The sequence below is a fragment of the Macaca mulatta genome, chromosome 7 (genome assembly GCF_049350105.2).
Source record: "Macaca mulatta isolate MMU2019108-1 chromosome 7, T2T-MMU8v2.0, whole genome shotgun sequence".
NCBI lineage: Eukaryota > Metazoa > Chordata > Mammalia > Primates > Cercopithecidae > Macaca > Macaca mulatta.
This window is the reverse complement of record NC_133412.1, coordinates 1,753,847-1,767,335: the sequence shown is the minus strand read 5'-3', so window position 1 is coordinate 1,767,335 and position 13,489 is coordinate 1,753,847. Positions and strand designations below refer to the sequence as shown.

General features: G+C 48.0%; 1 protein-coding gene across 3 annotated transcripts in view; it reads right to left on the bottom strand.

Moving 5' to 3' along the window:
- The window catches only part of HERC2 (HECT and RLD domain containing E3 ubiquitin protein ligase 2), a 219,844-nt gene that overhangs the window by 91,418 nt on the left and 114,937 nt on the right, over nucleotides 1-13,489 (bottom strand). For all 3 annotated transcript variants that reach the window (XR_013395438.1, XM_015141725.3, XM_077938885.1), the window contains exons 41-47: nucleotides 13,287-13,483; nucleotides 12,952-13,182; nucleotides 11,656-11,794; nucleotides 10,233-10,376; nucleotides 5,119-5,261; nucleotides 897-1,164; nucleotides 660-796 (exon numbers count right to left, since the gene is read on the bottom strand). Coding sequence is in view for 2 of the 3 variants with exons in the window: in XM_015141725.3 (XP_014997211.3) it covers nucleotides 660-796; nucleotides 897-1,164; nucleotides 5,119-5,261; nucleotides 10,233-10,376; nucleotides 11,656-11,794; nucleotides 12,952-13,182; nucleotides 13,287-13,483 (1,259 nt within the window). In the remaining variant the exon portion in view is untranslated. The remainder of the gene's footprint in view (nucleotides 1-659; nucleotides 797-896; nucleotides 1,165-5,118; nucleotides 5,262-10,232; nucleotides 10,377-11,655; nucleotides 11,795-12,951; nucleotides 13,183-13,286; nucleotides 13,484-13,489) is intronic.

Genomic DNA, 13,489 nt, shown 5'->3' with positions numbered 1-13,489 from the left:
GTCAGGAAATCGAGACCATCCTGGCAAACACGGTGAAACCCCGTCTCTATTAAAAAAAATACAAAAAACTAGCCGGGCGAGGTGGCGGGCGCCTGTAGTCCCAGCTACTTGGGAGGCTGAGGCAAGAGAATGGCGTGAACCCGGGAGGCGGAGCTTGCAGTGAGCCGAGATCTGGCCACTGGACTCCAGCCTGGGTGACAGAGCAAGACTCCATCTCAAAAAAAAAAAAAAAAAAAAAAAAAAAGACTAATAGCAGTAGCATAGTAGGCAGAAATGGATCTCAAAAGCTACAAGTATACAAAATTTCCAAGGCACTTCCAAATTAATCCTATGAACAATTTACTCGGGTCAGAAACTGATGTGTCAAAACATGGTATTTTAATAAAATATCTTCTAATGGCTACTGAAGATCATTAGATGTTTGAACAAGGGTCTGTTCTAAAGCTAAAAGTAATTATGATATAGAAACCCAATCACGTCTTCAAGAGTGAAACACAGCTTTGTCCTGTGCCCGGCAATACCATAAGTTGGTTTTATGAAACAGTCCACAGTAGGTACAGTTAGTTCTTTCAAGAGACAGAGAAAGCCAAGGTGTAAGATTGTCAGAGCGCGAGACAGACAGCGGCCCAGGTGCAGGCGGTCACACAGGAGGCACTGACCATGGAGTAGGCAGCATCGTCCATGTCCTCCACCACCTCCTCATCAGAATACTCGTCGGACACTGTGTCTGCATCCGAGAGCTCCGTGACCTGGACGTCGGAGTGGTCCAGCAGCCACCCGACCAAGGCTTCCACACCTAAGAGAAGCACACACAGCCCACCACAGGCTACTGTGAACCAACAGCCCTGAAGCGGGAACCCACACACACGCAAGCAGAGGCCAGGAAAATGAAGTACCAGGCAAGCCGGATGCATTCCCGGAAGCACCGGTGAGAGACTTCAGCGCAAACTCGATGTTCCTTCTGGGAAATCCCATCTCCATGAGCTGCACCACAATGGGCAGGGCGGGAACGGGAGACTGCTTGCGCCTCTTCACTCTGGCAGGGCGGATGTGCTGCACGGCAACAGGCGTGGTGGCCTCACTGGAGCTGCAGTCTTCAAATCCTGGGCTCGAAGGGTGAGTGGACTCCACAGCCAAGCACTGGCACACGGCCAGTGCAGCAGCCTAGGCAGACAAGAGGGTCCTGGAAGGTTTGGGAAGTGCCCTCGGCTAGCTTACACAGTCTAGGAACACGGGGGTGATGGCCTTCTATTGTGAACTGCGGTATGCAAGTCTAGAAAGCCCACATTCACATGTGCATTTTTCAGTGAGTTCCTAAAACATGTTAGAAAATGACAAAGCCAAGTTTCGCAGTTTAATGCAGAGAAAATACTTGGTGGTAAAATAACTTTCCTGTTTCAGCAGACAGAGAGCCTACTAAATTAGCCAAGTATCAAAGTCCATTAAGGAAAATGTCATCACAGCCCTAAGCGAGCAGTCACAGGGGCTTGAGGTGGGAGCGGGGAGAAAGGCATTCCCCCCGCCTTAACTGGGCATGGTGGTGACCACAGGCACCTGTGTTTTAGACAGGCCAGAAATGACACAGGACTCTCATGTACCATTAAACCAACCCCCAACTATTCAAGGGTTAAATAACCACAGTGAGGTTAAACAAGGTATTACAAAATAAGAGAAATAAAAGAGTATTAGTTGGGAAACACACTGCAATGAAACAGTGAACATCTAAACTGCGTCTCTGCAGCTGGGAACTCCCCACCGACAACGCAAACAGCACTGCCCTCATCTGTCTGCAACTCTCTAGTCCCCTCCCGAGCTGCTCTCATAGCACTGACTTGCTATTTTGTTAAACTGACCATGTGAGGAAGGAATCAGGAAGAAACCGAGGACACTGTGGAATCCCCCAGTGCTCAGAAGTATCAAAGACTAGGGTTCTGCAGTGAAGTCTGGGTAACTTGGAAGTGATAGTTTTCATGCTAAAAGTTTAAAATTCAGAGCCAGATTGAGCCAAGAGTTCTGGTTCTGATAACGGGGAGTTAGGGTGCACTGGACCAACCCTTGGCTGATAATAATCATGAACTCTGGATAAAATATTCTATAAAACTGCTTGAGGGCACCGGAGAATAGCTGAAGCAATCAGGAATAAAATGAGCACAACCCGTGACGCAGAGAAGCCTGCAGGCAAGATGCACGTTTAACCACAGACAGTGCACCTTCCTGCACTGCAGGGGCTGGGGTCCCGCCTGCCAGAGCAACCAGAATGCGAGGGAAAGCCTGCCTGAGAAAGAAACCGCAGAGGGAAAACCACAAAATGTTCGGACGAACTACCCACTTATCTACAGCTGAATCTCAGCTGAAGCACCTCTGAAGAGCCTGGCTCCGCACAAAGGGACTGCTGGAAGGTTGCAGGGGCTCCCCAGCTGCCCAGGGCCAGGACAGCACCTGAGGCTCAAGCTCAACCAACTAGAGGTAGGGAGGAGAATGTCAGAGCTTCCAGTGAAGCCCAGAAGAGATTCTAAATCCTTGAGAATTAAGGATTCACAACCAGGGCTAAGGGCATATAAAAAATTATCAGAAACCCTAGCACCAAGCCACCTCAGGATCAAGGAGTGCCAGGTACTGAACTGCCTATGAGAAGAAAACTCCCCGTTCTCCAGAGGAGGAACTCAGAGTCAATACAATGTAATGTCCAAAGAGTCCAGAATGAAATCAAAATTCTCACATATGTGAAGAACCACCACCAAAAACTGACTATAATCAAGGAAAAAAAAAAACTGCAAAGAGCAGCACACCAACAGGTGGGCAGACATTAGAATTAGCAAACAAGAAATTCAACATAACTATCATACGTTTTAAAATGTATAGTAGGCCGAGCACGGTGGCTCAAGGCCTGTAATCCCAGCACTTTGGGCGGCCAAGACGGGTGGATCACGAGGTCAGGAGATCGAGACCATCCTGGCTAACACGGTGAAACCCCATCTCTACTAAAAAAAAAATACAAAAAACTAGCCGGGCGAGGTGGCAGGTACCTGTAGTCTCAGCTACTCGGGAGGCTGAGGCAGGAGAATGGCGTGAACCTGGGAGGCGGAGCTTGCAGTGAGCTGAGATCCGGCCACTGCACTCCAGCCTGGGCAACAGAGCAAGACTCCGTCTCAAAAAAAAAAAAAAAAAAAAAAAGTATAGTAAAAGACAGATTTGGCCAGGTGTGGTGGCTCACACCTGTAATCCCAGCACTTTGGGAGGCCAAGGTGGGTGGATCACGAGGTCAGGAGTTCAAGACCAGCCTGGCTAACATGGTGAAACCCTAGCTCTACTAAATATACAAAAATTAGCCGGGCGTGGTAGCGGGCACCTGTAGTCCCAGCTACTCGGGAGGCTGAGGCAGGAGAATCACTTGAACCCAGAAGTCAGAGGTTGCAGTGAGCCGAGATCATGCCAATGCACTCCAGCCTGGTGACAGAGCAAGACTCCGTCTAATAAAAAAAAGGATAGACTTAAGGGATGACGATAGGAACTATCAGAAGAGATATAAAACTATTAAATGAGAGCCAAATGGAAATAAGAGATGTGAGAAATATAAAATAAAGTATTTCTTGGATGGACTTAACAGATTAGGCCCAACAAAGCAAAGCATCTTGACCTTTCAAACAGATCAAGAGAAACTAACCAAGCTACTAACAATGAGAAAAAAGACTTTCTATTAAAATCCTAAAAGGAACTCACTAACAGTGTAACAGATGTATAAGAGTATTTCCAGAAAAGAACAAAAGGAGCAAGATAGGGGAAAAAACAATAGTCAAAAGTTTCCAAATTTGGTAAGGGAACAAAAATCAAGCCAAAGATGCAAGCAGCTTAAGCAAATTTCAAGGAGGATGGTGGGATGGGTGGGGTGGGCCACCATGGCATACATGAGCCCAGCTCAGTGAAACTGCAGAAAACCAAAGATAACAGAAAATACGAAAAGCAACCAGAGAAAAAAGACATTTCATACAAAAGAAGAGATAAGAACGACTTTCCATCGGAATCCATGGAGACAAAACAGCGGAAGGTCTCTTTTTGGTACAACAGTCCTTTGCAATTCCTGAAAGACAACTCTACGTGGCCTTCTAGGTGTTAACATTCGGCATCTCCCAGCATGACTGCAGGCTGTGCACCACCCCACGCGCTCTCAACTTGCTCAGCAAGTTGAGATAAAGTCTTCTCTTTATCTCTGCCAGGGAGGCTGGAAACACAACCAGGCCCTCTGAAATGAACCTTCGCCTCAGAGGTTCCCAGACCTGAGAAGAAGCTGGAGTTCGGAAGAGCTCACGGCCAACCTCCTCCCTTCCTGCCCACACTCGTCTCTTGCTTTCTCCCTTTGCACCCCCCACCATCTTTCCAGCTCATTCTAGGACTGGGGGAGGGCTCCCACCTGCCCAAGGCAGAGGCTGCCTCACCTGGACCCTTGCTTCGAGAAGGGCCCTGCTCGCTGAGGGTTTCTGTTAGGGTAATTTCTGACTGCCAAACTGAATACTGACAGTTTTATTTTTGTCTTTGATATTTTACCCAGATTTTTAATGTATTACACAGCAGGAACATCTCTAATCCTCTATGTTGCCAGCCATGAAAGCTCCCATCCCTCTTACACTCAATCACGTGGCCTCTTCTGCGGGAACAGCCTACAGCCCTGACCGTGCGCCTCGCCACTGCCCTCACCTGCTCCGCAGCATGGGGAGAGCTGAGAGGCTGGCGGCACCAGAGCACACCCAAAGAGGCTCCTGAGTGAATGAAACAAACAAGTGGGTGCCAGAGTCCTGATGAGCCTCTTTGAATAACTCTACTTCCTGGAAAAAGATCCCTTCATGAAGATGTGAGCATTTAACCCATGCTGCATCTAGTTAATATTTTTTAATGATTTACACAAATCCAAAATAAGGTTAAACTTCAACCCTCTCCGTCTTTAGTATTATAATTTTCTGCAGACTATGCACAAACATGGTTAAAACCTAATGCATCATTAGAATTATTTGCATACTATCATTTAAAATTCAGAATAGATCCTTAAGAAAGTATACATCTAGAAAAAAATTGTTCACAATTTAGTACTGTGGATTAAAAACTGTCAAGGCTGCCTGGCTGTACCTCAAGTTCCTGTTTATCAAATATGGCCTTCACAGGAGACGGCTGGGTGGCCGAGGCCAGCAGCTGCTGCAAGAGGATCATGGGGGGCTGTGGCCCTTCAGGAGACATGTCCCCAAGGTCAGGTGATGCCACTGCTCCATCATCTGAATTTAAAAACAAAACATGTGTAAGATTCTATTTTCAACTGCGAACACCACTTTACTGTTAAAGGAAATGCATTGAGCATGTTAAATCAGGTATGACTTCTGCCTCATTATGTGATAGAAAACCAAAATCTTCAAGGTTCAGACATCAAACAAAAATTAGACTCTAGGCCGGGCGCGGTGGCTCACACCTGTAATCCCAGTACTTTGGGAGGCCGAGGCAGGCGGATCACGAGGTCCAGGAGATTGAGACCATCCTGGCTAACACGGTGAAACCCCGTCTCTACTAAAAATACAAAAAATTAGCCAGGTATGGTGGCGGGCACCTGTAGTCCCAGCTACTCGGGAGGCTGAGGCAGGAGAATGGCGTGAACCCGGGAGGTGGGGCTTGCAGTGAGCTGAGATCATGCCACTGCACTCCAGCCTGGCCAACAAAGTGAGACTCCATCTCAAAAAAACAAATATTAGCTGGGCGTGGTGCTGCGTGCCTGTAATCCCAACTACTGGCAAGGCTGAGGCAGGAGAATTGCTTGAACCAGGGAGTTGGAGGTTGCAGTGAGCCGAGATCACGCCACTGCACTCCAGCCTGGCAACAGAGGGAAACTCCAAGTCAAAAAAAAAAAAGAACTAGACTCTAAACCACTTTCACTGCCTGCTTTTGGTCTCTGTCTGTCCTTCATTAGGGCATCTGTCTCTTAGAGCCAACAAATGCTCCTTTCCAGATTTCTGCACTTGGTCTGATTCTTTCTCTTTTTCTTGAGATGGAGTCTCACTCTGTTGCCCAGGCTGGAGTGCAGTGGCACAATCTCAGCTCACTGCAACCTCTGCCTCCTGGCTGAAGCAATTCTCCTGTATCAGCCTTCCCGGTAGCTGGGAATACAGGCACACACCACCACGCCAGGCTAATTTTTCTATTTTTAGTACAGATGGGGTTTCACCATGTTGGCCAGGCTGGTCTCAAACTCCTGACCTCAGGTGATCCGCCCGCCTTGGCCTCTCAAAGTGTTGGGATTACAGGAGTGAGCCACCATGCCTGGCCTACACACTCTTTCATGTTCACTTACAGCTTCAAACCCCGACACAGACACATCCCACGAGCATATTTCTAGCTGTAGCTTTTTTAGCTAAGCCTTGTTGAGATCATTAAGTGACCCCAATTCCAAATGTGTTATGTGCTCAGGGAGATGGCTCTTTGTCTGTTATGAGTAGCTTTAGGTGCAGCCTTTAGGACTCTGTTTGACACAGCCCTAGGGAGATTCACTGCCCTGAAGCCCACTGCATACAATCTAGGTACTCATCAAGGCACTCACAGCATTTGCATGTACCGGTTTTCTTCAGTGACAATTTCGGCTAACTAGACCAGGGGCTGCAAATCTTTCTCTTAAAGGGCCAGAGAGTAAATAGTTTAGGCCGATGGGCTGTACAGTTTCTGTCCCAACTATTCAGCTCTGCCACTGTAGAGCAAAAGCAGCCAGAGATGATGTGTGAACAAGTGGTGTGCCTGTGTTCCCATAAAAATGTACAGAAACAGGTGCACAGCAGTTTTGTCAATCTAGCTCTGTCCGGAGTCCCTGCTCGGCCCAAAGCAGCCTTGATAATCCTGATTCAGGTCTGCGGTAACTGCTCCCTGGGCTGAGCGCAGAACAGAACAGCCAATCCAATTCCCGGGCTCCAATCTCTCAGTCTCTACAACTGGGAAATCTTCACGTTCCCTACAACCTCTGCTATTGATTGATTCTATGCTTTCAATCGCTTTCTTTCACCCTCGCAGGTTTAAAATTAATTTCATAGCATCCTCTCCTCTTAAGATTAAGAAACAAACCCACAAACTCCACATTCGACTGGACTTGCTTATTTTTTTCAAACGCACTACTCACTATTCTCCCCTCAACTCAAGCTTGAAAGAGCAGGCATCTTCCACTTTTTGCTGGTTCCCCACAAAGTTGTCATCTCCAAGACTACACCATCACAGTGGATGGCACCCTCCTTCCACCAGAATCTTCTTTCCGTTTTCATGCCTTCCCCCTCATCACCTGACACAGGAGCAAATCTCCATCTCTGTCATCTCCCGTTTCAGATACTCCTATACCTTACTAGCAGCTGTATCACCCGAAGGTCAACGCTTACCATGTGGCCCCTACCACAGCTTTCCAAGTGGGCCTCAAGTTTCACCCTGGTCTCCAAGGTACTCTGTAACAGGATGTCAACCACCCGTCTAGTTTCAGCCCCACCACTTATCAACAAACCCTGGGCTCCACGCAAAGCAGAGCTGCTCAACACGCTTCCAAAGACTCGCCACTTTTACTCCTGTTCCTCCTGGCTCCACCACCAGCAGAGGCTTGTCTGCCGGCATGTGTCCGCCACAGCCTTCAAAGGCTGCCTGTGCAGTGCTCATCTGCCACTGGCTCCAGAGGCCTGTGGAACCACTCACACACCTCACCGCCCCGGCCCCGCGGACAGACAGAGGCCTGTGGAACCGCTCACACCTCACCGCCCCCGCGGACAGACAGGCCTGTGGAACCGCTCACACCTCACCGCCCCCGCGGACAGACAGGCCTGTGGAACCACTCACACCTCACCGTCCCCGGCCCCGCGGACAGACAGGCCTGTGGAACCGCTCACACCTCACTGCCCCCGCGGACAGACAGAGGCCTGTGGAACCGCTCGCACCTCACCGTCCCCGCGGACAGACAGAGGCCTGTGGAACCGCTCACACCTCACCGCCCCCGCGGACAGACAGGCCTGTGGAACCACTCACACCTCACCGCCCCCGGCCCCGCGGACAGACAGAGGCCTGTGGAACCGCTCGCACCTCACCGCTCCGGGCCTTGCGGACAGACAGAGCTATCTGCATTCGCTTCCTCTCCTCATCCAAACTCCAGAGAGCAATGATCACAGAAAAGAACTTCTCCCCAAAACACTTAGCATAATGTCTTTCAATAGTAGGTGATCAAAAAACGTTTGTTTTTTTCTATTAAAAGTGACACAAGCTCATTCTAGAAAACTAAATATAGAGAAATATAAAGAAAATAAAGACAGCTAAATTCCACCAAAGATTACTGTGTCACTATTTTGCTAAACAGATGAACTATGGCATATCTATAAACGGATACACATAGCAATGTGCTTTTCTGTTTACTTATCATTTTCATGTTTCCATGGCACTAAACATATACAGCTAGCCCTCAATAGCCATGGGTTCTTCATCCAAAGATTCAACAAACCACAGATCAAAAATATTCAGAAATAAGTAAAACAATTCTTAAAAATACAAATTTTTTTAAAAAAATAGTTAACAACTATTTACATATCATTTTATTTATTTATTTATTTACTTACTTATTTATTGAGACAGAGTCTCGCTCTGTCACCCAGGCTGGAGTGCAGTGGCGCAATCTCTGCTCACTGCAAGCTCCGCCTCCCAGGTTCAGGTCATTCTCCTGCCTCAAGACTCCCGAGTAGCTGGGACTACAGGCGCCCGCCGCCACACCCAGCTAATTTTTTGTATTTTCAGTAGGGATGGAGTTTCACTGTGTTAGCCAGGATGGTCTTGATCTCCTGACCTTGTGATCCACCCACCTCAGCCTCCCAAAGTGCTGGGATTACAGGTGTGAGCCACCACACCCGGCCTACATATCACTTATATTTTTAAAGTATTTGGGAGAATGTGCATAGGTTAGATGCATATACTACACCATTTTATAGAAGGGCCTTAAGCATTAGTGAATTCTGGTATAACTGGGGGTCTAGGAACTCATCCACATGGATACTGAGGGAAGACTCTATTATGTACCATCATTTTGAATGGCACCAAGATATTACACTGTATGGATACACAATATAAGAATGGGTATTTTGGTGTCTACAGTTTATCAACATAAAAACAATACCAAAAAGGAGGCCATAACGACATTGCTGAATACATTATTTACTTATTTTTTTGAGACAAGGTCTCACTCTGTCGCCCAGGCTGGAGTGCAGTGGCACAATTGCACTCCGCACACACTGCAACATCTGCCTCCCAGGTTCAAGTGATTCTCCTGCCTCAGCCTCCCAAGTAGCTAGGATTACCGGCATGGGCCACCACTATGTCCCGCTAACTTTTGCTTTGTTTTCTTTCTTTTTTTGAGACAGAGTCTCCCTCTGTCCCCAGGCTGGAGTGCAGTGGTGCGATCTTGGCTCACTGCAAGCTCCACCTCCCGGGTTCACGCCATTCTCCTGCCTCAGCCTCCCGAGTAGCTGGGACTACAGGTGTCCACCACCATGACCGGCAAACTTTTTGTATTTTTAATAGAGATGCAGTTTCACCATCTTGGCCAAGCTGGTCTTGATCTCCTGACCTCGTGATCCGCCCACCTCGGCCTCCCAAAGTGCTGGGATTAGTCATGAGCCACCATGCCCGGCTGGTGAACATATTATCTTTACATGCCTCTTCGTGTGATAAAGTCCCACAGAATGACTTGCTGTATCAAAGTATATAAACACATACCTACATGTATGAATTTCAAAGTCCGTCTCATTTCTTCAGACGCTTATCAGATGGCTACACCAACTGAAATTCCCAGCAGCAGCGTGTTCATGGAGTGCTATTTCATGTGCATCTGAAGAACCAGCGTAGGTTCTTCTTGTTACAATACAGGTTCTATTTCTATGGTCTGGGGTGCAGCCTGGGAGTCTGCATTTCTAACACATACCCGTGTGCCATCAATTTTGCTGACCCATGCACCAAACTTTAAACAGGAAGGCATGAAAATACCTTTTTCCCTCCCCACCCACCAGATGCCCTCTGTCTTGTCTTATAAGATGACGATGACAATTTTATCCACAGTTGGTGGTTGCTAGGCAGGCCACTTGTCTTTCTTGTATATTTATAAGCCATCTATGTCCATTTTTATGAACTGATTGTTCACATCCTTTGTCTACTTCCTACTGCCTTTCTTATAAAGCTTTAAGAACTTTTTAAAAAGATACCTGCATGAACAGTTCCAGTTTCCTGAACAGCTGGCTGAGACAGGATCTGCCGCAGTTTATCCTGGTGGGAGAGCAGCGCCCGACCTGCTTTCAGGATGTATAGCTTCAACTGCTGGCACCGCAGCAGGTCCAGGTCCACTTGTCCTGTGGAAGGAGAGATCCAGTGAGAAGAGCGTGCCCTGCTCAGACTCCCTCAGCAAACCTCTGCCACATGGCGGTGAGTAACATTCTGCCCTTCAGGAATCCGCCCACCACACACTGTCTGTGACAACGGGCTCGCCTTTCCCAGTGTTACACTCGGCGCTTCTGGGTAAGCACCTTCTGCTTCCTGGGTCTTCCTTCCCTGCTCTCCAGGCACCTAACTTGATGGGACGCAGGATTCAATGGTTATACACAGCACCATGTTAGCTACTATTAATATGAGCAAATGTTCCCCAAGTTGCTGAAGTTTCAGCTGCTTTCACTCTTCTTCTAAGACTCCTCTGAGAGAATCTGTCGGCTCTACTAGCTCTTTAACTGATGAAGATCGCAGCAATGCCCAAGGCTTATCTGATAGCAGACGCCACAGAAGCAGCACGGAGAGCATGGGGTGGGAAGGAAACAGGGCCACAGGTGCCACTCGGGCACTGGCTCGACTTAACTGGCAGACAGGTTTATTCACCACAATGGGAAATGGCAGCTACTAGAGAAGGTCAGCTGAATTTCGGACGTGCTGCGATTTACATGCACTGCACCTCCAAGCAGAGATGTGAATGGGAGATCCAGAGTTGAAAGTGCTTACATCATAAATGCTAAAGCAGCAATCGTAGGTCTGTGGGAGCAAGAGGGGAGAAAACTCAAGAAGGGTGGGCAGAATATGCCACAGTTATGGGTGAAGCCATGAGAACGTCCAGGATATAAAGAACAAGCAGAGAGAAGAACTCCCTAGGAACACAGAAAGAAACTCGGGAGAGCTGCATTCTAGACCCAAAGGAAGGCAGAGCCAAGCAAGGCTACAGTCTCAGCCACTCTGAATGCCACAAGCAAGCCAGGTGGCTTCCAGGACAGAGGCCCCTGGATCTGGCAGGGAACAGGCCATGAGCCATGGTCCAACAGGGTGACTGGGCCACAGGGCCCTGGGATGGAGGGGAGGAGAGAAGAGGTGAACACAGACTTTTCTTCTGGGATAAAGGGTGACATTGAGAAGCGGGTGTGAGCCATGGGGTTCTTTAAGTGTGGCTCCGAGCATGGTGACGAAGGCTGACTTGAAAACAGTCATTACCACGAACACAGGGTTACACTCCCAACTGCAACTCAACAAATGGTGAGCCCACGTGAACCCCAGGACTTTAGCAGGCCTGTGAACTCACTCGTGAAAGAACACTGTACAAACAACATGAATTTAAGACGGCAGCTATTTCATCAAGCAGCACCATGTACTGACCTGTAAAGGCCTGTTTAGTAGATTTCTTTATTTTGTGCTTTTCTAACTTGCTTCCAGCGAGGTTCACCAACTGAGCCCAGACAGACAGCATGGGCTCTGTGAAGGGCAGGTTGTTCACATTAAAGGCCACAGCAGGGAGCTGGAGAGGACACAGAAGCTGTCAGCATGCGGCCAATATGACTAACAAATGAAACATTCTGAAAGTCATCAAAACCATGGGCTTAATCCTGAAATGCCACACATACCCATAAGCCTTTTTAGAGCTGAGAATAATCATTTTTTAAAATGATATTAAAGGCAAGATACAGACTTACACATATAGTAAGTATAATCTACATTAATTTTTCTTTACAAATCTGTCAACAATAATTACATCAGTATGGTGGTTACTATCTTCTCAGGTATTTTCTATATACTTCAAGTTTTCTACAACATGTATATATTCCTATAAAAATAAAAAAGAGTACTTTATAGAAAATATAGTCAGGCCAGGCACAGTGGCTCACACCTGTAATCCCAGCACTTTGGGAGCCCAAGGTGGGCAGATCACCTGAGGTCAGGAGTTTGAGACCAGCCCGGCCAACATAGTGACACCCTGTCTCTACTAAAAATACAAAATTAGCCAGGCGTGGTGGCACACACCGTAATCCCAGCTACTCAGGAGGCTGAGGCAGGAGAATTGCCTGAACCTGGGAGGCAAAGGTTGCAGAGAGCCGACAAGATCGTGCCATTGCACCCCAGCCTGTGACAAGAGCAAGACTCTTATCTCAAAAAAAAAAAAAAAAAAAGAAAAAGATATAGTAAGATTGCACTTGGGCTACATGAAAATAATGTAAATGGCTCCTTCTCTCTGTGTATCCCTGATTCACAGGTTAAGTTGACAGTAGCTGCTACATTGAGTCATGTCACTCAAAACAACTATGCATTTTCTACATGAAGAAAGGTTGTTTTTTTAAAAAGGAAACATGTTTAAGTTTTTTTAAAACGAGTTGTTCAATAAAAAGTGAACTTCATAAATTCACATTTTAAAATAATTAGAACTACCTCATAGATGCACGGTACCTTCTAGGTTGCTAAAGCCCTCGTGTCTCTGAGGCTGAAACACACACGAACCACTGCTTTAGGTGCCCTGTGAGACAGGCTCTGCTTACCACAGAAGCACAAGCTCACATAGCTTCCTGGAAGGCAAACTTTAAGTACCAGAATCAAGTTCTTTCAAATGCTAGTGGTGGTGCCCGGTTCTAGCATAAAGCTGAATCCCCTTATCGTACAGTAACCGAGCACAAGTTCACCTACTGGTTTCAGCTGACTCAGTGGGCACACGCGACACGTCCGCATGTCGGAGAACTGCACGGTGATTCTGCCCTTCGGGGTGATGCGAGTCACGGTGCCTTCTCCAAACTCATCGTGCACAACTTGGCCGCCCAGGCGCAGGCGACCATCGATGCCTCCAATCACAGCCAGGACCGCCATGAGGCCCCCCACTTCAGGGTTCTCGGAGTCGGGGAAGTAGTCCTCTAGCTGGGCCTAGTGCAGACCAAACAGCGAGCTCGACCAGGGACACGCACGGGGCTGCCCAATCCCTACGGGTTTACCATTCAACTAAATTAATTCTGAGTGCACAAACCCACCCCTTCGGAAGGCCTTCCTGCAAAGCTGTGGGTGACGCAGCGGAGCTGGGAGTTGATGTACTTGTTGATGAGCCCGTTCCACTGAGTCAGCGAGTGCAGCGTGCGCAGCAGCGCCACCACCTCCTCCGCCAGTGTGCTGCTGTGCGTGGCGGTCAGCGAGGCCTGCGGGCGCGCCCTGCGCCGCCTGGGCGTGGACTCTGCGG